The sequence below is a fragment of the Cornus florida genome, unplaced genomic scaffold, assembly GCF_030987335.1.
Source record: "Cornus florida cultivar Cherokee Brave unplaced genomic scaffold, ASM3098733v1 CherokeeBrave_3.0.0_Hap2_Chr03, whole genome shotgun sequence".
NCBI lineage: Eukaryota > Viridiplantae > Streptophyta > Magnoliopsida > Cornales > Cornaceae > Cornus > Cornus florida.
In genome coordinates, this window is record NW_026775573.1 from 27,095,349 (window position 1) to 27,119,033 (window position 23,685).

General features: G+C 34.1%; 2 protein-coding genes and 1 long non-coding RNA gene across 3 annotated transcripts; 2 read left to right on the plus strand and 1 right to left on the minus strand.

Moving 5' to 3' along the window:
• The first annotated feature begins 6,144 nt into the window (after positions 1 to 6,144).
• LOC132300045 (zinc finger protein 7-like) lies at positions 6,145 to 7,409 on the plus strand. The gene has a single exon (XM_059796973.1). The coding sequence runs from the start codon at positions 6,450 to 6,452 to the stop codon at positions 6,972 to 6,974; it is 525 nt and encodes a 174-aa protein (XP_059652956.1). The 5' UTR covers positions 6,145 to 6,449; the 3' UTR covers positions 6,975 to 7,409.
• A 2,187-nt stretch (positions 7,410 to 9,596) lies between these two features.
• Positions 9,597 to 11,670, minus strand: LOC132300046 (uncharacterized). The gene is made up of 2 exons (XR_009480254.1): positions 11,574 to 11,670; positions 9,597 to 9,793 (listed from the first exon to the last, which is right to left on the minus strand). It is a non-coding gene; the product is annotated as an uncharacterized LOC132300046 (long non-coding RNA).
• Positions 11,671 to 19,230: 7,560 nt separating this feature from the next.
• LOC132300047 (probable indole-3-acetic acid-amido synthetase GH3.1) lies at positions 19,231 to 21,534 on the plus strand. Its single transcript, XM_059796974.1, has 3 exons — positions 19,231 to 19,664; positions 19,763 to 19,864; positions 19,973 to 21,534. Exons 1-3 carry the CDS (start codon positions 19,345 to 19,347, stop codon positions 21,345 to 21,347), a joined length of 1,797 nt encoding a protein of 598 aa, XP_059652957.1. The 5' UTR covers positions 19,231 to 19,344; the 3' UTR covers positions 21,348 to 21,534.
• The last annotated feature ends 2,151 nt before the right edge of the window (positions 21,535 to 23,685 follow it).

Below are 23,685 nucleotides of genomic sequence, written 5' to 3' on the forward strand. Positions count from 1 at the left end.
AAAGTGGCCCCCTAGGTGCAATCCTCTTCAACCTTCTTTCTACTTTCCAATTCATGAACTCTGTGTGTGTGTGTGTGTGTGTGTGTGGTGGTGAGAGGGTAAAAGAAGGTTTCTTCCTTTTGATATTCTCAATCACAATCAACAGTCCAAAAGCAGCCTACCAAAAATGTTGGTTTTGGAGATTGTTCTCTTCAGTTCATTAAGGGGAACTAGTTTGAAGCCACCAAGTTTGGGGAAAAAGTTGAAGTTAGTGGCATTCAAAAAGTGTTGTGCTGATCCACTCAGATAGATTGATTACTTTGCATCCTCATCCTTATAACTTGTGCCTCCTGTCCACCATCATCATTTTTATGTATGCACTATTTGATTCTGAGTTATCATTAACACTGTTTGCAATGAGAACGAGAGAGGGAGAGTTACAAATTGGCATTTTTAAAATATAAAATTTCAAAAATACTCTTCTCTTATAATAATGCCCTTATATATAAGAAGAAAAAAAAAAAAAAAAAAAAAAAGAAAAAAAGAAGGACACTTTATTTATTTCACATTTAATTATTTTGTTAATACTCAGTTATAAATGGGTACTTTAATTTTTTCAGCATTCAGACCCCTTGTTTGCTCAAAAATTAAATGCTAGAAATTTTTCAGAACATATAAAGGTTATACACTCTATATGCATACTGTAAGAGTGTTTTTTTTGCCCACGACCCTTCTTGTGCTAATACTATTGTTGCGGTGCGTGCTTACAATGTTAACAATCAACAAATGTGCTGAGTGTGAAACTCTAAAATACATTCAAAGACCGTTAAACAAAAATTTGGGATGAAACAAGTTCGTGGGTTGGAGTAAAGCAGTTGGTTCAAAACTACGTCTGGAGTAGAACAATTGAGTTAAAACAGACGCGTGGGTTGAAGTAAAACAATTAAGTGGCTTTGAATAAGTTAAATAAAATTCGAGGTGAGGTGCATAATGAAATATACTTCAAATGTAATTATCATAAATAATATCAATTTGCATGAAAATATGTGCTAAAGCAATTAATCAGGTAAATTTATTTAAAGTTTATTTTAACTTTATTTAGAGCTTAATTCAAGGAGTTCAATCTTTGTAGGGTCTTGAGTATTTCAAATTGACAATTGAAAAAAAAAAATCGTATTTGAAATTGGTAATATAATCTATTGATAGGGTATCAATCGGGTTTATTGCTCTTAATTGTTTATTGCCATCGGTCTTGTGATCTAAAAATCTTGTCTATTGCGTTCTTGATTATGACTAATTACAGTCTCAATTGAATTCCTTTTAGTTAGACTCACTCTTTAGTTAACTGATAAAAACAATTTCAACTTTGCCTAGCTGACAACTCAACTGACACTTACAACATTATGAGTGTCGGCTGAAGTGTTAGAACCATTGTGACATTGCCGCTTATGTCGCCTATAATTTCTTGTCAGCATCTTTAATCCTATACTTCCAAATTTTTTTTTTTTTTTTCCGGACACTTTATCGTCTGTACTAAAGTAAAACACACATTTACAACAAAGTCTGTACTAAAGTAAGACACACATTTACAACAAACTCCTAGTAGGCTCGAACTCAAAGAGAGGAGAGATTGTGAGTGACACACTTATATTGTGTCCGTATTGAATGCCAATAGTCCCAGGATACTTACAAATATTTGCATTCTTTAATTTGTTGGGTATTCCTTTTAAACGTCCTTTTATTATTATTATTATTAAAAAAATGCCACACCCTTTAAATTTGGAGATATCCTGTGAGTGATATGAGTAGGGACGTGAACCTATCATGTGGTGAAACTCACATCCCAACTCACATATACACGTAATGTATTATTATTATTATTATTAAAAAAAATGACACATCCTTTGAATTCGGAGATATCTTGTGAGTGATATGAGTAAGGACGTGAGCCCAACACACACATACACGTAATGTATTATTATTACTGTTATTTTATTTAAAAGTTAGACTACCTAATATACAACCCACACCATAGGAAAGTCAATTGTAATATTTTAGAAATATATAATTAAAAGAGTAATTTAGTAAGATATATTAATAAAAAACAAATTAATGATATTATTATCAGTTGAAGTGCAATGGATGGTTAAATAATTTTAAACTTGCATCCAATATAGTTCCATAGCGTCGGTTATTGGCTAGAGGGTCATTGGCCATACAATGTTTTAGTTTATTGCATTTATTATAACCATAAGAAATTATTGACTATCTCGAAATAATATTATAAATTCATAAGTAAAAGAGTAGTTATTGTTTGATGTCGAGACAATCAACACATACCACTATTTATAGTTCAAACACTCTGCAGTAAGAGTTACAAACTATACAAATGTCTCCAATTCAAGTGTTGGTAGAATCTACCATCATCTAATATCTAAGATATTTACCATACAAATGTTGCATATTTAATCGCTGATAACTTGGTATAATTCTAGAATTTAATTCTGAAGTGTCCCAATATTTAAGATACATTGAGACCGTTTGAGATTGTTTCTCTATTGTTTAAAATTATTAATTTTTTTTTCAGAATTTGAAACTTTTCAATTTACGTTTTGAGTAGAGGTGAAATATTTTAGGTAGCTTTTTTCCATTAGATAATTTTGTCCTTTTTAGTTTTTATGAAGACAGTTACAACCTTCTTAATAAAGTTGAAATTATCAAATATCGTAACATCACATTAAATGATATTATTGTAAAATTAGTAATAAAAATGTTTAAAAAAAATTGTTACCAAATAAATTAAAAAATAATTTAATTGTAAAAATAACTCATTATAATGTGTCACCAAACACCTAACATTCTTTTTATTCACCAAATTTTTTTTACAGGCTCTATTAATCTAATTTCTAATTGATAATTATGTAGTTATTAAGAGAATTATCACATAGGTGTTTTTTCAACTATCGGATTTAGTTTTTCCGAGTGCTGGATTTCTCTCAGATGAAATCGACTTGGATATAGATATGCTTGAATTCTGTGAAAATCCAGCTAGGGGTGGGTCAAAATGGTGAGAGTCCAAAAACTTGCCTTTCAGGAAAATTAGAAAAAAATGTGCAATATAAATTGAGTAATGATAGGCATCGCGGAAGAGAAAATGTGAAAACTTCTGGAACTTGATTTGGTTAAGCCATATTAGAATTAAAAAAGTCATAGTCCTCTCTTATATGGTATAAATGAAAAGGAAAGAAAAAAAAAATAGTGCCTTTTCTTTCCCCTCACAAATAGGAAACTAAAAACTCTCCAAAATTAGATGGAGAGAGCAAAAGAAAATAGCTAAAAGAAAATTAGAAAAAAGTGTGCATTATAAATTATAAAGTTCTTCAAACCAACTCATTTGGGTACGTAGAAATCTAATTGATTAGTGATATGTATTAGCATTACTATACCTAGTTAGGCAGAATTGTTAGGCCTACTATTCCGATTGGTCATTAATACATTAGACGAGAAAGTAAAAAATCATTCTGATCCCTAAGACAACTCAAACGGCGTTTCCTGACCCCGTTTTTTGTTGTCTCATTTAAAAACAATTTTAATTCTTCATTCTGATCCAGTTATTGAGACAACTCAAACTACGTTTCCTTGTTCTGTTAATCATTTTGTCCTTGTTTTGAATCATTAGGATCATTAGGTTTAGACATTAATTCGGCGATCCTTAATCCTTTCAAAATGGTAACCAATCTAGGCCTAACAATTTTGCTTAACCATTCGGTGCAAGTATTTTTTACTGCAAAAACTTATCCTCTTTACTTTTGCACGTACCATTTTCTATTAAGAAGAAAAAATAAAGGCTCCATATGGATTAATACATTTGATTTTAACAATTTAAGAGTGTAATTTAAAATTAGATTTGATGGCTTAAATTTAAAACTTCAATAGCATGCATAAATAAATTTTGGAAACTTTACACGTGGAATAAAACAAGGTCAATTTTTATTTTTTTTTTATTTTTTTATTTTTTATCGATAATGGTAATGTTAGACCTCTTAAAACATTCCATAATCCGTCAGGAGATAGTTTTCCATCATACATGCACCGGGCCATTATGAAAAAATTCTCTAGGGGTGGCCGAGGGGAATTCCCTACTCCTTTATACAGGTTGATCCTAATTAGATATATATCCTCTGTTTTTAAAATTCTCTGCTACTTTTTGTTTTTTTGTTTTTTTTTCCAACCCTTTTTGGTAATTCTCTATTCTACACACCAAGCCATCTTGTGATTGTTTGATTTGAACATCAAATCCCCTTCACTTCATATCCATCTGTCCATCCAAATGGAGCCTTAAATATCTCTAAATCCACGTCATTGGTAAAATATTCAACTTTTACTTTACTGCACAGGGATTTGCAAGGTACACCATTCCAAAATAGAAATGTCACATAATAATAGAGATGGTCCAACAACTGTATTTTATGTCACAAGATTCATAAACAAGAAATTAGGACAGCTTATTGCCTCCAATCCTTGGGATGTAGTCCCCAACCCCACATCACTGCATACGTATCAGAATCAATATATATATATATATATACATGCCACTACAAAGAAAACATATTTTACTGAGATGTAAAAAGGATTTCTCCAACTGGTGCAAGAATTAAAACCCTAATCGGTGACGAGAATAAACTTTTTTTGCAGCCAGAAACAGCTCCTAATGTTGCCACATATCCATTAATATTAGAAGTGAATTGATGGTGGAAATCTGAGTGTTCTTGAGATCCATCAGTTCAGCACTAACTATTTCAATCGATGATAAGAATCAAAACTGCACTTATTGTTTCAGGAATTATCAAGATAGAAGAGATTAAGTCACTCAAGGGCAAGTTATCCAAAAAAATAGGTCACTCAAAGGCAGCCAATTAGGTCTAACTCAGGGCATGTACCACCTACTGGGGCAAAGGAGCACTTAAAATGACATCTTTGACTTAAAAAAGAGTTTTAGTTCTCTTGTGTGTGCGCGCACAATGTGTTGCACAAGGATGTGATACTTTCTGGCCTTTTGGCTAAGTTCAAGTAAGTATGTGTGTGTGTGTGTGTGTGTGTGTGTGAGAGAGAGAGAGAGAGAGAGAGAGAGAGAGAGAGAGAATAAACAAACAGCCTTTGTGGGGGTCTGAACTCCTATTTTCTTCTACTTTGGTTTCATAACAAAGACTCAGAAAAAGGCACATCTAGCGGCTCCTAATGCACTTGTACTGTACATATACACAACCCACTCCGTGTATGAATGGAATGCCAAAGAAAGCCCAACACGAAGACACTCACATAGATACTCTTGTTCAAACACTATATAAAATTGTTAAGATACCACCCCATCTTGTTTCCTGCTTTTTTATCACCATTATTGGCAATTCTCTGGGCCCACCACTTCCCACAAAACATTATATCAAAGCAGACTTGATCTGAAATAATTCTACCATCACTCACTTCAATCTACATTCCACTTTGAAGCTTATCATTCACTCCCTTCTTCATCGAGGAAACACATCTTCTCTGGTGGGTGCCATCTTGATTATAATTCATACCTACTTGACATGAAAGGGTTTGCTAATTACTGGAATAACCTACCGATACACGAAATGATTAACTTAATTTGAGAATCTGTGGTGGGTGTTTGTCCTCAAGAGATTAGGTAAAAAGACAACGCAATTCAAACTTAATAGTCTAATCAAAAGGCCTAATCCAAATCATCCAGGGATAGAATTTCCACGGTTACGATTTTTGCTCGGACTACTAGGTCTGAGAATCATTATGCTTGGTAGTAGGTAAAAATGTATTACCCTCTTAATCTACTTAGTTTGGCTATGGAATAGGTAAAAATGTCTCACCCTGTTAATCTACTTAGTTTGGCTATGGAACAAGCACATTAACTGTGCTATCATAACTGTTTGGACTCTTTTCCCAACAAGATCAGTTGTCTGATTAGACAGAGTTCATACTTATCGAGTTACAAAACTAAAGTTGAATGATTATTCACTCAATGGATAAGGAAGCATCCTTCATGGCAGGCAGTTAAAATAACTTGAGATTATGACTTGACCACTGATGGATTTGTCAACCATGTATCTTTTTCATGGTTGCTCCAAAGAGAACCATGTAAAGTTGGTTCCATTTGAGGAGAGATAAAAAGGAGAGAGAGAGAGAGAGATGAGGAGTGGGGAATCCTAAGCTTGACACGAGCAACAGTAAAAGATGACGAAAGCATGTCTCCTAGAATGCCAGAACTGAAATAGAATTAAAAAGCCCAATCTCACTACTCCTGACACCTCTTCTCTCCATTTATTATTCTCTCTTCGATCAATCTAGAAGACAAAACCCCATTTAAGAGTCAGCCACATCCACTGCATAAAATCTTCATATCCACTCAGAGAATTGCAGAGAGGTTGTATCTTGTAAGGGGAAAAAAAACAACCAGAATGAATATGAATGATCGCGGTGATCAAAGAAATATAGAAGTTGATCCAGGAGAGTGGCTGAGTTTGAGCCTAGGAAGGAACCTTACCACAACAGTTGGAGACACTCATCCACAATCAAAACCGGTTTCCACCAAGCTTTTCTCATGTAACTTCTGCATGAGGAAGTTCTTCAGTTCGCAAGCATTGGGGGGTCACCAGAATGCCCATAAGAGGGAGAGAGGCGCAGCTCGAAGATATCAGTCCCAGAGGATGATGACGGCGCTGGGATTGCCCATATATACTTCTTCCATGGTCCGCTCACTCGGTGTCCGACCTCACTCACTTGTGCATAAAACAGGTAGAGATGGAACGCCAATCATGACTAGATTCAACGACACTGACACAGGGTTTCGATTTGCATTGACGCCGCCACACACACTGGAAGAAGCACCAGCTAGGATTTGGCCAGGAAGCTTCCGCCTGGATTCACAGCCAGAAGAACAGCCATTAGATCCGTTTAAGCTAGACTTGAATCTCCGGCTCTAACCTGTACATCAGTCTGCCCCACCATGGAATTCTTCATCCACCCTCATCCCCTGCAAATGGTAACAGCTCTTGTTTATTCCTCCGTCAACACGGTTAACCAACCTAAAGGTACAAACAATGTTCTGAAGAGTCGCCAATGGGCTCGCCTTCCCAAATGGGAGGTTGAGTGTTCAAGCCCTACTAGGTTGATTGTGTGCGCGTTTGCTTGAACTTTCAAAAAAAAATAAAGTTCTGAAAAGTCAAAATACTGGATGGATGCTTGTTGCAATACCATAAATGTCTTGGTGCCTGAAATAAATAAGGTGCAGTATACTTATCATCAAGTTTATGAAGGTTCTTTATCATAACTACAGCCTTCGACTATTGTTTCCATTATACTCATCAATACTTCACCAGGCATTACTGTGATATATATAATTTATTTTATTTTTATGTTTTTGTTGGATACAGTAAGAGATATTACTAAAAAGCATCGTCATTTTGACATACTAATTATTTGAAGAAACCAAATACTTCTGAAACAGACATTGAATAATTTGCAAATTTAGCAGGATAAACAGAGTACATAATATAGAAGCAGCCATGTAAACTATGCATTATGAGACTTGAACTCTATTTCGTTTAAAAAAATGTCTAGATATTTCATATAATTGTCTGCAAACTCCAGAAGAGTGAAAATTTATATGTCACGGTAAAATAACTGGTTTACCTATAAGATTTTTTTACACTTTTTTACCCTTTTTACCTACCTAAACTAGGATTTGTACATTATTTCTACCTATAAGATTTATTTTCAAACATTTTTGAAGCATCACCAAATGCTAAACTAGAGATTCAGAGAGAAACTGTTGAATCAAGAGAGTTTCAGTTAAGTGGAAGAAACTGAATACATATGTAAAGTGATTTTAGCAAAAGCAGGAACGCAAATGGGGATAGTGTGCAGATCAGGTGTCAAATAGTATTTGTACTTAGGCTCAATCTTTCATAGAGAGAAGTACTAGACATGACGTTGGGAGGCCTCTGTTGATTGTGTATGAACAAAATACGAGCCCAAAGGCAGGGTAATAAAGAGTTTTAGCTAATGGAGACGTTAATTCTTCCGAGAACAGTAATGCGTAAACCATGTCAAACCAATACCAACCAATATTCAAACTGAACTGATTCAAACTTCTCCTAGAATAGTTTCATGTGAAAAATGAAATTCATGGTGACACTCATAAAATTAAATCATGATGGTCGAAAGACGTGCTTTAAGCATATTGTGTGATTGACGTATACCTCTAAACTGAAAGGTAAAATTATAAGATAATTATAATACTAGACAAGATGTTGGGCAGATAAGAAACAATATGTTCATAAAGTTTAATCGAAATGAGAGACAATTATAATACTAGACAAGATGTTGGGCAAATAAGAAACAATATGTTCGTAAATAAGTCGAGTCGAGTCGAAATGAGTATGTTGAGATAGATATGTAGCAAGACAAAAGGGTAAAAATTTAAATGAGTACATTCACGAGATGGTTAAAGTGGCACTGATTGAGGATAATATGATAAAGCCAACTAAGATGGTCCATCACTCCATCCATATGAAGCAAAAATAACAACTGTATCAACAAAAAAGAGTTACATCATCTAGAGTGAAAGAAATGCTATGGGAAAAAGAAGACTCAAATTAATATAAATTGAGATAGTAAGGAAAAATAAGATAACGTATGACTTAAATACTGAATACTGAATATGGCCTTGAACGGAGCGTAATGGCATAATGGGATTCATGTAACGAACCACGTGTACTTGATACGAGAAGCAGGTTGAGCAGAGTACCTAAACTAAATAAATGATAGGCCATTGTCATTCTATTATGAATAAAATCCTTAGTCTGGATACAAGAAACTAAAGAGCATAGGCATGAATTCATCCCAGGTTAAACTCTGGCCACAGAGAGAGAGAGAGAGACTAACCAAAGAAGAAAAACAATATTTTTAAGGGTACATCTAGGATATTGCTTAATCATTTTGTCACATCTTGCACTAACTCAGGAATTTGCAATTGATATGTGCCGGCCTCAGAAGTGCTCGAATTTACTGCCGAGCATTTTGCTCGCAGCATGAAGCATGCTACCCTGATGGTCATGTAATCAAATTTTCCCCTCAATTTAATAGATATTGCACAATGCTCTAAAGTTCTCCTTTTTCCGTCCACTACTTATTAATATCACAATTTAACCATATATATGATATTATCAGTTCTAAAGGTAAAGTACATGCGATTTTTTCTTTTAAATTCTTGATGCTTTCAGGTTCCTAGTCCTACCTTATCGACATTTAATATAGGTGCCACCAATGGGCATGTTATGTTGTTCCATTTTGCTTCTCTATTGCATCCTAGTCACATCCCACTTCCGTGTTTTCCCAACTTTGAAAGGTTCACAACCTTCGCTTCAGCTTCCACTCCGCACTTCATTGATGTAAAAAATTGTACGAATACGAAAATGAGATATCTTGTAGAAAGTGCTTTTCATGCCGTGCACGGAAGTTCTTTAATACTCTCGAGATTATTCAAAAGAACGACTCACTAATCAAACATAAAAGGTGAAGGAGATCACAATGTATGAAAGAGATTTGACCACAACATAGGAACATTTATGCCTTTTGCATGAAATTTAAGTACAGTTTTGTCCTTTGATATAGTAATGTGTCAAGGACAGCCTTACATGTTATGAAGGACTTTAAGCTTCTGGGTCTTATGCATTATGATGGGAAGCCTCTGGCTTGCAATGCTTAAATCATACGTAGTGGAATCAGAAGGATACGGTATCTGCACAGTTTAAGCAGACCCATCAATGGATTTAAATGAATAAAAAGTTAGTATATAATGAAAGAAAACTCACTCCATTTTTTCATGGATGACTAGATGACTCACTAAAAACAAAGAGGAAAAAAATAAAAACAGTTCAGAATTTAGAAAATCATATAAAGCTAAAATATTCACCATGGTAAAACGTCATTTTCATATCAGTATCTAATTGAAATGTGATGAGGCTCAATAATTATTGTCCGGAATGTGATATTATTTCGATGTCTAACACAAATGGAACAAAAACCTTTCACTCTAACACACACATAATTTGTCATGCACTTGATCCAAGCCCAAAATGAACCCCAAGAGCTTGAACAATCTCAAGCTCGGCTTAGCACTTTCGTAGCCTGTCTTGTTTATGTCAAATCTTGTTAGAGCACATATATAAAAGCACAAATTTGTAGAGGCAAAAATTAGAATTAAGGGAAAGGAATTCAGAGAAAGAAGTCAGATTGCTTCTTGAGGTAGAATTGCACGCACCTTACTCAACAATCTCCTCAACTTTTATAAGAAAAATTTTCCTACTCCGACATAATCACTCATCTTAAGCAGTTTCCTATACAGTTTCTTTTCATGAGTAAGCCTCTAAATTCGAACTCTTGCCTAATAAATTTATATTATACGAAACTGAACTCCGTACATATGAAGGTAATTCCTAGCATAAATTTTTTTTTTTCCCCCTCTTAGTTAGCATTTCCCTCTAGTCAAGTGAGACATCTTTCTAATTAAATGGATTTTAGGACTTTTCCATGCACTTCCACCTGATGTAATAGAAACTCTCCCATGGTTTCTTTTGAGACAAGTCTCATATCACTTATGTGCAATGACGCCCACATACTGGCACGTCTTCTCTTCCTATGCACAGTTTGTACACTCTACCACATTTTTGCAATTCCAAAGAAAAATATATTAAAAATCCCAACAAAATCCGCTTTTTTATTCTTTTGATTTAGTTTAGAGCCGATATTGTGTTCATATAACTAGAAAAATAACCATATAAAGAAAAATATATTAAAAATCCCCACAAGTTTTTTTTCTGGCTCCTTTCATTTATCTCAAATTTCTTAAATTTTTTATAAATTAAGCAAATTATACACACATTTGCTACTTACTGTCTCTTCCCCTTATTAAATTTCACCATGTATAAACTAGATATTTCTGAAGACTACTTTACTTGCCACAAAAATGTCCAACAATGTCATTCTTGATTGTAACTAGAATTTTTTTTTATTTTTTTTATTTTTTTAATTTTTTTCCCGAATGTCATTCTTCAAATGCATTAATCATAAGTTGAAATCAATTTTTAGATTTTTCCTTTCTTTTTCTGGGTAAACATCTAATGTTTGCTCCCAACAACAATGTCTCCAGAAAGCCCAGAACATTAACAAGTTCTGCCCTCATTTGCCATTACTAGTAGATATGCAGAATTATTTTTAGAATTGTGACACAATTTTCTACAATTTCTTTCTGGGAAAATCAAGGAACGGAAAAGAAACAATTTTCTATCAAATTCATAATACTCCGCTATTTTGACATTAAAAAAAAAACATATATATGTGTGTGTGTTTTAGTTTCCTTTGGTCCTAAACATCCTAAACAATAGATTATTCAAAGATTAAAAACTTCGATTTCTCTTACTTTCCCATATTTTCTATGCAACAGAACAAAGCATAAACCCATAAATATATACATATACACGAACGCATGTGCAAGTGAGACAAATGATTAAAAAGCTTACCTTATATTTCTTCAACTTATAGAGAGAGAAATTGAAGACAGAGGAGAGAGAGAGAGGTGTTAAGGACCTAAGGTTGTTGAGCCCAGATGCTTGGATTTACAGCTTCTGCTTTGTGTGTTCCCAAAACAAGATAAAAGAAGAGACTTCGAGAGCTGCAGATGAGTGGGCCGGATCAATCTGGAAAAGCCCAACTCAGCTTGTTCTGGGTTTTCTATGTCCAGTTGGGATTGGGCTCAACTTCACCCATCTAGAAAAGAAATAAGGCTTGGGCTTTAGATAAGCCCGTTCATTTCAATCCCAGTACCCTTTTATTGGGCCTGAGGCCACTTTTAAAACTTCTTCATTATTTCATTACCTAGCTAAAAAATAGGTCACCTAAACAAAAGTAAAAATCAAAAATAAAAATCATATATATAATTCTAAGAAATGTGCCTCATTGGACTCATGGGTGGACTTATTAACAGTTGCCATAGGACTCGAACTCCCATCTACCGTTTCTGAAGGTAAAGAAAATATTATTAGACTTGGGAATGGATTTGTTAAGGGCCCAATGTGGGCAAACGTTCTCACTGAAATTTTTTTATTTACAAAATAATTTATTTGATAATATTGCTTTTTATTTTTCTTATTCAAGTCCGTCTACTCTCGTATAGTTTTCTGAATCCGAAGTGATGTCACTAAAACATAATTTATTAAAATTTTAATTTATTATTTGTACAAAAAAACCTACCTTCATTCATGATTAGATGTATGAAGAAGACTTCATGGTCAAACTTTACTTTCCTTGCACCAACAAACAATGTTGGTGTTAGTCAAATATGGTTTTTCTCAACTGATCCAGAAAGTTCTTACTTCTTATTTAACACATTATTTGCACTTTGGACTGTAAATTATTTACTAATTTGCCATGCAGTGAAGGTTCGAAGAAGCAATAAACAAAGAGGAGAAAAAATCAGTCTCACCAATGGACAAAAGTTAAAAAGTCACACCCAACCCACCGTTTTGTTAGACCTAAAACCAGAGAATTCACAGTTTGACCGGAAAGTAAGCAAGTAAACTATGTGCGCACGTTAGTTATTGCCCACCCTTTTATAACACGTGACGCCGTGGTGCGCATTGCCTCAACATTCACGTGCAACCTTTCCCTCCCTCGGACTTTGACTCGAGGGAAAGAGGAAACGTGCGCCATCAAAATGCAAGTTTCCTCTCTCCTTCCTTAATTCCACGTTTGTTCCACTCGCTGATGGTATATATATATATATATATATATATGTATATGTATACATTGTATAGATATAAACATAATTATTGTGAGGGACCAGTTAGTTCTTTTTAGCTCAAAAAGTAGGGAAAAGAGCATGTCCTTTGAAAGTGGAAAGACTTGTGTTGTGTTTGCTAAACTGTTTGTTTCATAGATCTTTCAATGAGATTTGGATCAACTAATCAAGTTGGGTCAATTTTTAGGGAGGAGACCTAATTGTCGGTTTGAACAGTTTTCGATTTCGGCTCGTTTAGGTCTAATCCGTTCAAGAAAGACAATTAATCTATAAAAAAAAAGATATTTAATGGGACTTGTTAGGCCTAATTTCAAGAAAAAAATATATTTAAGGGATTCATTAGACCTAATTTCAAGAAAAATTGATGTTTCTCACTTGATACATAAGATATTTAAGGGATTCAGTAGACCTAATTTCAAGAAAAATTGATGTTTCTCACTTGATACATAAAGATATTTAAGGATTCATTAGACCTAATTTCAAGAAAAATTGATGTTTCTCACTTGATACATATTAAAGAGATAAAATTCTTTCAACTAGTGTTTTAGGCTTACGGCACAATTCAAAATCATGGATATCGTCTAAACTACTGAGTTCTCACGCCATGAAACCCTAGCATCGGAGTATCCTAACGGATTACCTCAAATATATAATTGTCACCTTTCCCTCTATTATGTTATATCATTAATTTAGAAAATACGACTCAAAATAAATATGTAATACAGACATATAATACGGTAAGAAATACACGCATTGTCACCCAATTTGTCGCGGAAATGAAATTGTTTTTATAAATACTTTACACAACATTTGAAGCTAACTTCTCTATTTCCTTTTGTAGTTACTTTATTCTATGGGTTTATTTGTACTGCACCGTCTATTGCACAATCAATAATGGAAATTGTCACCGTCAAGTAAGACATGTCACTATCTGGTGAGACTCTGGTGCACTGAATCTCTCGAGTACACACGAGATGAACACGTGATGGCTATTCCAAGAAAATGCTGACTATGATCATTATTGTAGTTGTCATAAAAATATCCCAAAATATCTTGAGTTAAATGTTTTATTTTCGTAGTATGTCTAACTAAGATGTGGCCTTTCATAGAGCAAATTGACTTAAACATTGCATACTTAGTGTAGTTAATACATACTTTCTATTAACAAACCCTAGTAGTTGAGAATCCCAACTTTTGGAAACAATATCAAGAGAAGTGATGAGTTTTAGTATGATGTTTGAACAATTCAAAATAAGCAAATTGGTCAGAAGAAGCTATCATGATAGTGACTTAAGCTGAACTAAATGTGCTCAACTTGCTATTTGGCTTTGGATTAGTGGTCCCAATGCCAAATGTGTCACAACAACCAAGAAGTGTGAAGTCCTTTTACTTGTCCCTATGTTCTTCTTGCTTTTGGGTAGGAGTTGTTGAGGTGTCATTATCTCGAAAGCTAATTTTTCTCTAAAAACCTAACCAAATAAGCATACCAAAAGTTGGAAAAATAAGCTCTTATACTCTCCTTCCTATCGAAATTCTTCAATCACCATTTGGCTGTTGAATTTGAGAATACCTCCAAGTGTCGATACAAATTGGTCTTTTAAACCAGCAAGAAACCATGTTGTGAATGTCCGTGCACGCTACCATATCTTTTGTGTCTCAATATCTAAATGATTGTGTAAAATTTATCGAATAATTGACTTTTTGGTTATCGATTTGTAACATCTATAATTCGATACGATTTGCATATCATGTATTACCGACATTTGTTGTTTACTTGTGAGTATGGGACACTACATTTGTGTATTTGAAAATGAGTTTAGCTTTATGCTTCATCTTTTTCTTTTTTATCTTGAAAATTTGAAATGATTTTGTAAAATACTTTTTAATCGTGCATTCGTAGTATCTACAATTCGATACAACTTACATATCATGTATTAACGACATTTGTTGTTTACTTGTGAGTGTGGGACGCTATCTTTATACATTTGAAATTGAGTCTAGCTTTAGGCTTCATTTTCTTTTTTATCTCAAAATTGAAATGATTCGGTGAAATCAAAATCTATCCAACAATTGACTTTTTAATCATAAATTCGTAGTATCTATAATTCGATACGACTTGCATACCATATATTAACAACACTTGTTGTTTACTTGTGAATTTGGGGCGCCAAACTTATACATTTGAAATTGAGTCTAGTTTTAGGCTTCTCTTTTCTTCTTCTTTTTTTCCCGCAATACCCATGTTAAAAAAAAAAAAAAAAAGGCAGAATCAATCTAGGTAGATTCGTAGTATCTACAATTCGATATGACTTGCATGCCATGTATTAAGGACATTTGTTGCTTACTTGTGAGTATGGGACACTCACATTTGATATTGAGTCTAGCTTTAGGCTTCCTCTTGTTTTTTTTTTTACTTTTTCGTTTTCTTAAGTTAGGTTCAATCTCATGACGAGCTTAAAAAATTGAACCCAAGCTTAGCTTGAATGCTTTGAAAGTCAATTGGCTTTGCTTCTTCACTTGTTAAACATGTATACATATATATATATATTGTATTTTATCAATTTATTGTATTGTATTTTCATATTTTAGAGAAAAGGAATAATATATAATATTCATGTTTTCTTAAAAATTATCATGATGATTTTTATGTAAATGGGATTACATCAGTTTAGTCTTCAACTCGACTCATAAAATATTAAAAAAAAACTTATTTATATAAACAAGATTTATTTGCAGTCTCAACAATTGAATCTAATAAGAACAAAAGCTTTGTGCATCAATGTGATAAAGCCGAATGAAAGCGTACAAATATGGAAGAAGATTAAAGTCCTAAAAAATAATAATTTAAAAAAACCAAAATGGAATTAAACTAATGAGATACATAAAATAAAACTATAATATATACATTGCCGGTCATGGAAATATTAAAATAAATGCAGTGTTCAACAAATTCTTATTAATTGTGTAGTCTGCAACATTATTATGGCGGTTAATAAAGTATTTCTGTCATGGTTATAGTCGTTAAGAGCAATTAACAATTACTAATAATTAGTGTTACTAATATTTTATGCAAGCCCACCAGTCATTTAAACAACTTAAGAAATTAACCATGTGAAACCGACTTCAACGCTGGAGTTGGGATTTTAAAAGAGTTAATTTTATATAGAGTAATACTATCATAAGTTGATCATATGACAGTTTCTCATGAGCTCTTTAGAGAAATTTTTAAATGGTTTTGACCTATATGATAAGTGATTGACTAATAATATTACAAAAATTTATATTGAAATTTTTTCAATATATCCATCAAGCGTCAATGAACCAGAATCATTAAATAATTTTTTAAGCTCTTTTATCTTTTGTCTTATTATATGTAAATATTGAACTCCGTATCTAACAATTTGAAAGACGACTATATGAAGATTATAACGTCAAAATTCATTTATAGTATATCGATATCACACAAGATAATCCCAACTGGAAATATGGGGAGCATGCACAAGTCTATATAGGTCAAACCAGTGAGAACGCTGAATCTCAAGAGAGAGAAAAACCTATTTGAGCCGGAGGTATGATGCTCCTTACTCATACAAATAAAAAGAAGTGGATCCCACCACTGTTGTGAGTCATGAGGTGCACCATACCTGCGGCTCAAACAAGTTTTTCTCTCCAAGAGGGGTGATTGACTAAATGTGACATCTCACATCGCTTTGGGAGGGAAATTCGTGACATTTATATGTGTACCCTGAATTACGTAAATGTGTTTTGCAAACCATAAAAACGAAAAGTGTACAAAGCATACAGGATCTACATAGAAATAGGCAACTCGTGACAAAAATGAGTTAAATTATTACATTCTTTCTATCTTTTTATTTTTTATGTTTTTATTTTTTATTTTTCTGTTTATTGTAAATAAGGACAGATCTAGAAATTCATAGCGGGGAATTTATATAGAGGGTTTTTTTTATATATATATATAATTTCAGATGGGGGTAATTATAAAATTTTATGGGCATAAATGCAAAAAAATACAAATTTATAGATGTAAAATATAGAGCCCACTGTACATCCGTGACGGTAAGATCACTTTAATATTAGTTTTGTGACAACTATCGTAAACTCGATCACATAGTAACGTTACTCTTTTATATTTATATTCATGTACATATAATATGTGTGTGTGTGAGAGAGAGAGAGAGAGAGAGATTATACACATAATATATGTGTACATATAATATGTGTGTGTGTGTGTGAGAGAGAGAGAGAGAGATTATGCGCACATAAACTTCATAAATATCAGTACTGAATAGGTGGGAATTGTTCCAACCCACAAATCACGTTTAGTTTTCTGGTCATGGTGGTACAAAATGGACTGTCATTCTTTGAAATATAGTTTTGTTCTTAGGAACATCAAATTGCAACAATTAAGATATAATTAAGTTGATGCAACTTGGTTTTGTCCAACTTGGCGCACTAGATTTTCATTCCTCTGAAGTCAAAATGTTGCTCAGAGATTGTACATGTCTTCGTGTTTGACTCTATTCTAGGAAGGTACATCGTACACATAATAATGCTCAATTATTTGTAATTAATTCACTTCAAAACCATGATTGGCATGGTAAAGTATACAACCCTCCAACAAAGGACATAACTGTCTGTACAATGTTATTACTCTAAATTATTCACCCTATTCCGAAAATGAAATTTTTTAAAAAGGCCTTTAATTTGTTGTTCAAAATTTGCTTAAACCAATCTGATTGAAATCTATGGACATTGCTCCACAATTGATATAATGTCATCGATCTTATTAATCAATTATGTTATTACATAAATAAAAATATATTTATTTTTTAATAATTTTTATCATTAATTACATGTTAACATATAATGAGTGTGCGATGTAACATCATTGTTATCCCAAATGCATGCATTGAAATATTTTTTATAAAATGTGGACAAATTAAATAGGTTTTTGCTCAAATTTCAATACCCTTGTTCTATAACACAAACACACACACACACACACACACAAAAAGATAAATAATTTTGCTCTAAGTTTTGGGGGGAAAAAAGTTAAATAATTCTTTATATATAAAGTATTTATATATTAGTGTTTATAGCTAGCTATATCATGATATTGCACGAAATAAAGAGGATAACGTAAAAATTCTAATCTTATTTATAGTTTCAAATCACAATATTGTTTACACCTTCTTTTTTTCCTCACAGAATTTCCTTTTGTGCAAAAGCGTTTGAATCCTCTTTTGCAGCGGCAGCCCACAGTTTCGTTGTAAGGTGTAGTATCTATTTTTAATAAACTTAAAATCGTATTTCAACATATCGTTTTTTATATTTATAAAACTAATGTGTTATGAAATAATAATTTTAAAACTAAAAATAATGATATTAAATATTTGTTAACACGTTTTAAATATATCAAAACTTAAAATAAATGTATGTAAAACAATATTAAAGTGTGTATAGTAAAAACCCACTACTAAAAGAGGATCCAAAAACTTCTGCAATAAAATTTGAAAGTAGAAAACATTCAACAATATATTTATGTGATGATGATATAAAAAATAATATATGTATATATATATATTGGATGTGTGGAAGACTCACCATAGGTTCGAGGAACTGGCAAGGAAATAAGCATTTACCACCACGTGAGCGCATTTATATTGGAATTTGCAGAGATCCATATGTATCACATTCCGCTCTTAACTTTATTTATGTCCTCGAAAGTTGAACCTCCCTTGTCTTTATTTACTTTCGCTTTTACAGTAGTATTTTACTAAAAAGTCTGAAGACTTTAAAGCACTTAGAAAAATATCACAACACAACCAACCATATAAACAAATTTTTATTAATTTCAGAACATTAACAACTTATTCCGAGAATTTAATATATAACACATTTTATATATGCATGCATATATAAATATATATATATAAAGTGCCACGTCTACAACAGTAGAAATTGTCGAGTTGGACCGCAGCGCGTCCTTGTCCATGACCAACAATTTCACCAGAAAGGAGCCGCGTGTTTGGCTGACGCCACCAGAGTCCAAACCTGCACAGCCTGTAACCTGCTGACGTGTCAGTACCGGGCCCACATGCCTGCTCTTTTTGGCAAACGCGACGTGCAGTGGGGCCCCACTTTGTCCCCTCCTCGCCAAACACTCCTCAAGACAGAAAATATTACAATATTGTCCCACGACCCGTGGTACCTCCCGTCAGCTTCCTTCTAACCTACTTTTTGTCCCTCCACACCATTGGGCCCCACCGTTACATGGCACCTGACGTGGCGTCCACATAAGCACCACTCTATTCCCTCCCCCTATATAAGTCAACCCAATCCCCCAACTCTTCACTCCACAACTCCACCTTCAACTTCTCCTCCTCTCCCTCTCTATCTCACGCTTTCTCTCTCAAAAAATATCAATACATATAACACTTTCTCTCTCTAAAAATTAGTTTCCTCTTCCTACAATGGCAGTGGATTCTGCTCTATCATCGCCACTGGGTCCTCCGGCATGTGAGAAGGACGCGAAGGCGCTTCAGTTCATCGAAGAAATGACGAGAAACGCCGACTCAGTTCAAGAGAACGTGTTGGCGGAGATACTGAGTCGGAACGCCCAGACCGAGTACCTCCAGCGATTCCAACTCGGCGGGTCCACCGATCGTGACACCTTCAAATCCAAACTCCCCATGATTACCTACGAAGATCTTCAACCCGAAATTCAACGCATCGCCAATGGTGATCGCACACCAATCTTGTCAGCTCATCCCATCTCTGAATTCTTAACTAGGTAATTAGTGAGTCAAATCACTCGTTAACTCATCAAAAGAACGATAAACTCAGTTAACTCGGATTTTAACTTAACCTCCAATTTTGATGTTTTTACAGTTCTGGGACTTCAGCTGGTGAGAGAAAACTCATGCCCACCATCAAGGAAGAGTTGAATCGTCGTCAGTTACTATATAGCCTTCTCATGCCTGTAATGAACCTGTAAGTATAGATATAGATATATATATATATATATATTTTCATATACACATGGATAAGACTTTGTTTGGTTTCTGTTTTTACTTATAAAATGTGTTTCTGTTATAACAGCTATGTACCGGGTTTGGATAAAGGCAAAGGACTATACTTCTTGTTTGTGAAGTCTGAATCAAAGACACCGGGTGGGCTTTTGGCCCGACCCGTTCTCACCAGCTACTACAACAGTGACCACTTCAAGACCCGACCGTTCGACCCGTACATGGTCTACACGAGTCCGAATGAGGCAATTCTCTGCCCCGACTCATTCCAAAGCATGTACACTCAGATGCTATGCGGTCTTTTGGAGCGCAAACAAGTCCTTCGGCTCGGTGCTGTGTTTGCCTCCGGGCTTCTCCGAGCCATCCGGTTCCTCCAACTCAACTGGGCAGAGCTCACTCATGACATCCGAACCGGAACATTGAACCCGAAGGTCACCAAGCCTACACTCCGGGAGTATATGGGTCAGATCTTAAAACCCGACCCGGAACTCGCGGAGCTTGTCTCTGGAGAATGCTCGGCGGACAATTGGGACGGAATTATCCCCAGAATTTGGCCTAACACGAAGTATCTCGACGTGATTGTCACCGGTGCAATGGCCCAATACATTCCGACCCTCGATTACTACAGTGGCGGGTTGCCCCTAGCTTGCACCATGTACGCGTCATCGGAATGTTATTTCGGAATCAATCTCAACCCGATGTGCAAGCCTTCAGAAGTCTCATATACCATCATGCCAAACATGGCATACTTTGAGTTTCTCCCCCACGAGCCCAACTCGTCCGGGTTGACTCGTGACTCACCACCCAAACTCGTAGACATGGTCGACGTGGAAGTCGGGAAAGAATACGAGCTCGTGATCACCACCTACGCCGGACTGTACCGATACCGAGTCGGCGACATCCTCCGAGTCACCGGGTTCCACAACTCAGCCCCGCAGTTCCACTTCGTGAGAAGAAAGAACGTGCTACTCAGCATTGACTCGGACAAGACGGACGAGTCCGAGTTACAAAACGCGATCGCCAACGCGTCCAAACTCCTACGTGAGTTCAACACCAGTGTGGTGGAGTACACGAGTTTTGCTGACACAAAGACGATTCCGGGTCACTACGTGATTTACTGGGAGTTGTTAGTGAAGGACTCGGCCAACTCGCCGAGTGAGAAGGTGCTGAATCAGTGTTGTCTAGCAATGGAAGAATCGCTGAACTCAGTGTATCGACAAGGCCGAGTCTCGGATAACTCGATTGGGCCTCTGGAGATACGTGTGGTGAAGAGTGGAACCTTTGAGGAGCTTATGGATTATGCAATCTCGCGAGGGGCGTCTATCAATCAGTATAAGGTGCCGAGGTGTGTTAACTTTACACCAATCATGGAGCTTCTTGATTCAAGGGTGGTCTCGGCGCATTTCAGCCCATCATTGCCACATTGGACACCAGAACGACGTCGGTGACTAGTTAGGGACCGACCATGCAAGTCAATGAAAAAGTTTCTATTCCTTGGTTTTTATTTCTTCTTTCCTTTTCTTTTTTCTCCTTTGTGATTACGTTTTTAATTAATTGTACTTAAATTAGGAGTAAAAGCAGGGTTTGTATGATTCAAGTAATCAACCAGTCAATGGATGTAGCATTTCTGACGCATTGAATATCTTAGTCTTTTTTGAATATATATATATATATCTTACTCTTTCTCCGTTGATTTTTTTTTTTTATCTTCTGAAAATTTAAACGTATGACAATTATGCTCAATCGTACACTCATTTTTCCATCATATCATTTAAAGTTTTGAACTAATTTTGATTAACGAGAATGTTTGTATCTTTTTAGAAATGAGATTAGGAGAGACAATCATGAATCAACTTTAGAAAGGACAAAAAAATAATGAATATTATATAATGAAATAGTTGTTTCCTAAAGTACCCAAGAGTTTATAGTGCATGTGTGTGTGTTTGTGTCTGATTATGAGATAGTTGAATGTTTTCTTTGGACCTCACTAAATTACTAATCTGTCCAACATGTACATCGATAAAAATAAAAAAAATAAAGAATAAAAAGGTTTCCTGAAGGACTAGAGATATCAGTTTTCAAAAATTTAGAAATTAAAAATTTATTTTTAGATAATTATAAAATACAGTTATTAAAAAAATAATTTTTCAAAAATAAATCTAATCGGATACGTTTTCCAATTTTTTTGTTACTCTCAAAAAAATAAAGAATAAAAAGATTTCTTGAAGGATTAGAGTATGTATTTAATTGGTTTATCAAGTGTTAATGGTCTAGGACCATTTAATAATTTCTCTTTTAAGAAAGTAACGTACTCGTATAACATACGTGTTGGGCACCGATATTATACGGATTCTCGCGGATACGTGTCCAATACTTCTTAAACGTGTTCATAATTTTAAAATATATTTTTTAATTTCTAACACGTATCCGATACTTCTTAGGTATTTTGACCATGTATCCAACACTTCTCTAAGTCAGAAACTTCATTACACATTTTTAACAAATATGAACATTAATATGTAGTATAGTATAATTGTTAAAAAAAAGTTTAAATTTTACTAAGTGATGATTGGGGATGCTAGTTTTATGGGTTGTGAAACGAATTTCTATATTATATTAATTATTCCATTTAAATTCATAATATTTTTAAGAAATTGACCAAAAATTAATATACATATATATATATATATAATTTATTAATTTTTTATTACCGTATCATGCCGTACTCGTATCATGTTTTTTTGAGATTTGTCGTATCGCCGTACCTGTATCATGTCGTATTCGTATATGTGCTTCCTAAGTTTTAAGAGTTGCAAACTAAGAAATTGTCCAAAAATTTTAAGCAAGGCATATAAATTGTTTGAACTGAGTTTTCATAAAATAATATCCACCTTTTAGAAATGGTTAACTAAACAATTTTTTTTTCGATTTTCAATCCTTAAAAATTGAACCAAAGTATCTTTACTTGTTATAAAATTTCCCAAATCAAAGCCCTCTATTCAGAAATAATGGGCTATCCACTTACCTTTACTTTTGAAAGTTAGACCTTGGTGGACTTGGGTTTAACTTTGGAAGTCTTTTAACATCATCATGTGAAGTGTCGGCACGTCCATTTTTCTTTAAAGGGATGGATAAGTTTAGGACCAGGTTCAATTAAACCGACCGTAAGGAGAGAAGAAAATGCTTTAGGTCAAACTCAATTAATTTTTTCCATATGGAATAAGCACTTGACCAAAAAGGTTCACTACTTTGACCCTTTATCATTTCTTTTCCAATGAATTTTTTAACCTTCCTTGAAAAAGAAAAAGAAAAAGAAAAAGAAAAATCATCAAATTCTCTCTCTCTCTCTCTCTCTATATATATATATATATGTATCACACACACATACATATAAATGTTTATGTCAAATGAATACTCACTATTTCTTTTTTCTTTTTTCTTTTTCTTTTTATAAAAATAATTACTTTTATTAGAAAATGAGTTATATTATCGATGACTGATAGTACATCCAAACTCCATCATTTTTTTACCATAAGTGAATTTCAATAAAGACAATGCGATAGTTTAACTTATGAGTTATGTGAGTAAGGAATAAAATTATGATGATATAGTGACGTTATGATAATGTCAGTCCTATGTTATAATGTCAGTCCGACTAAGATATAATAATCAGATACATCTGATTTTTAAACTACTTATCACTATTCTTAATTTATTAGACATGGGATTATATTATCGATTTATCCGAATATTCAATGATTTCTCTCGGTACAAACACAAAATTTT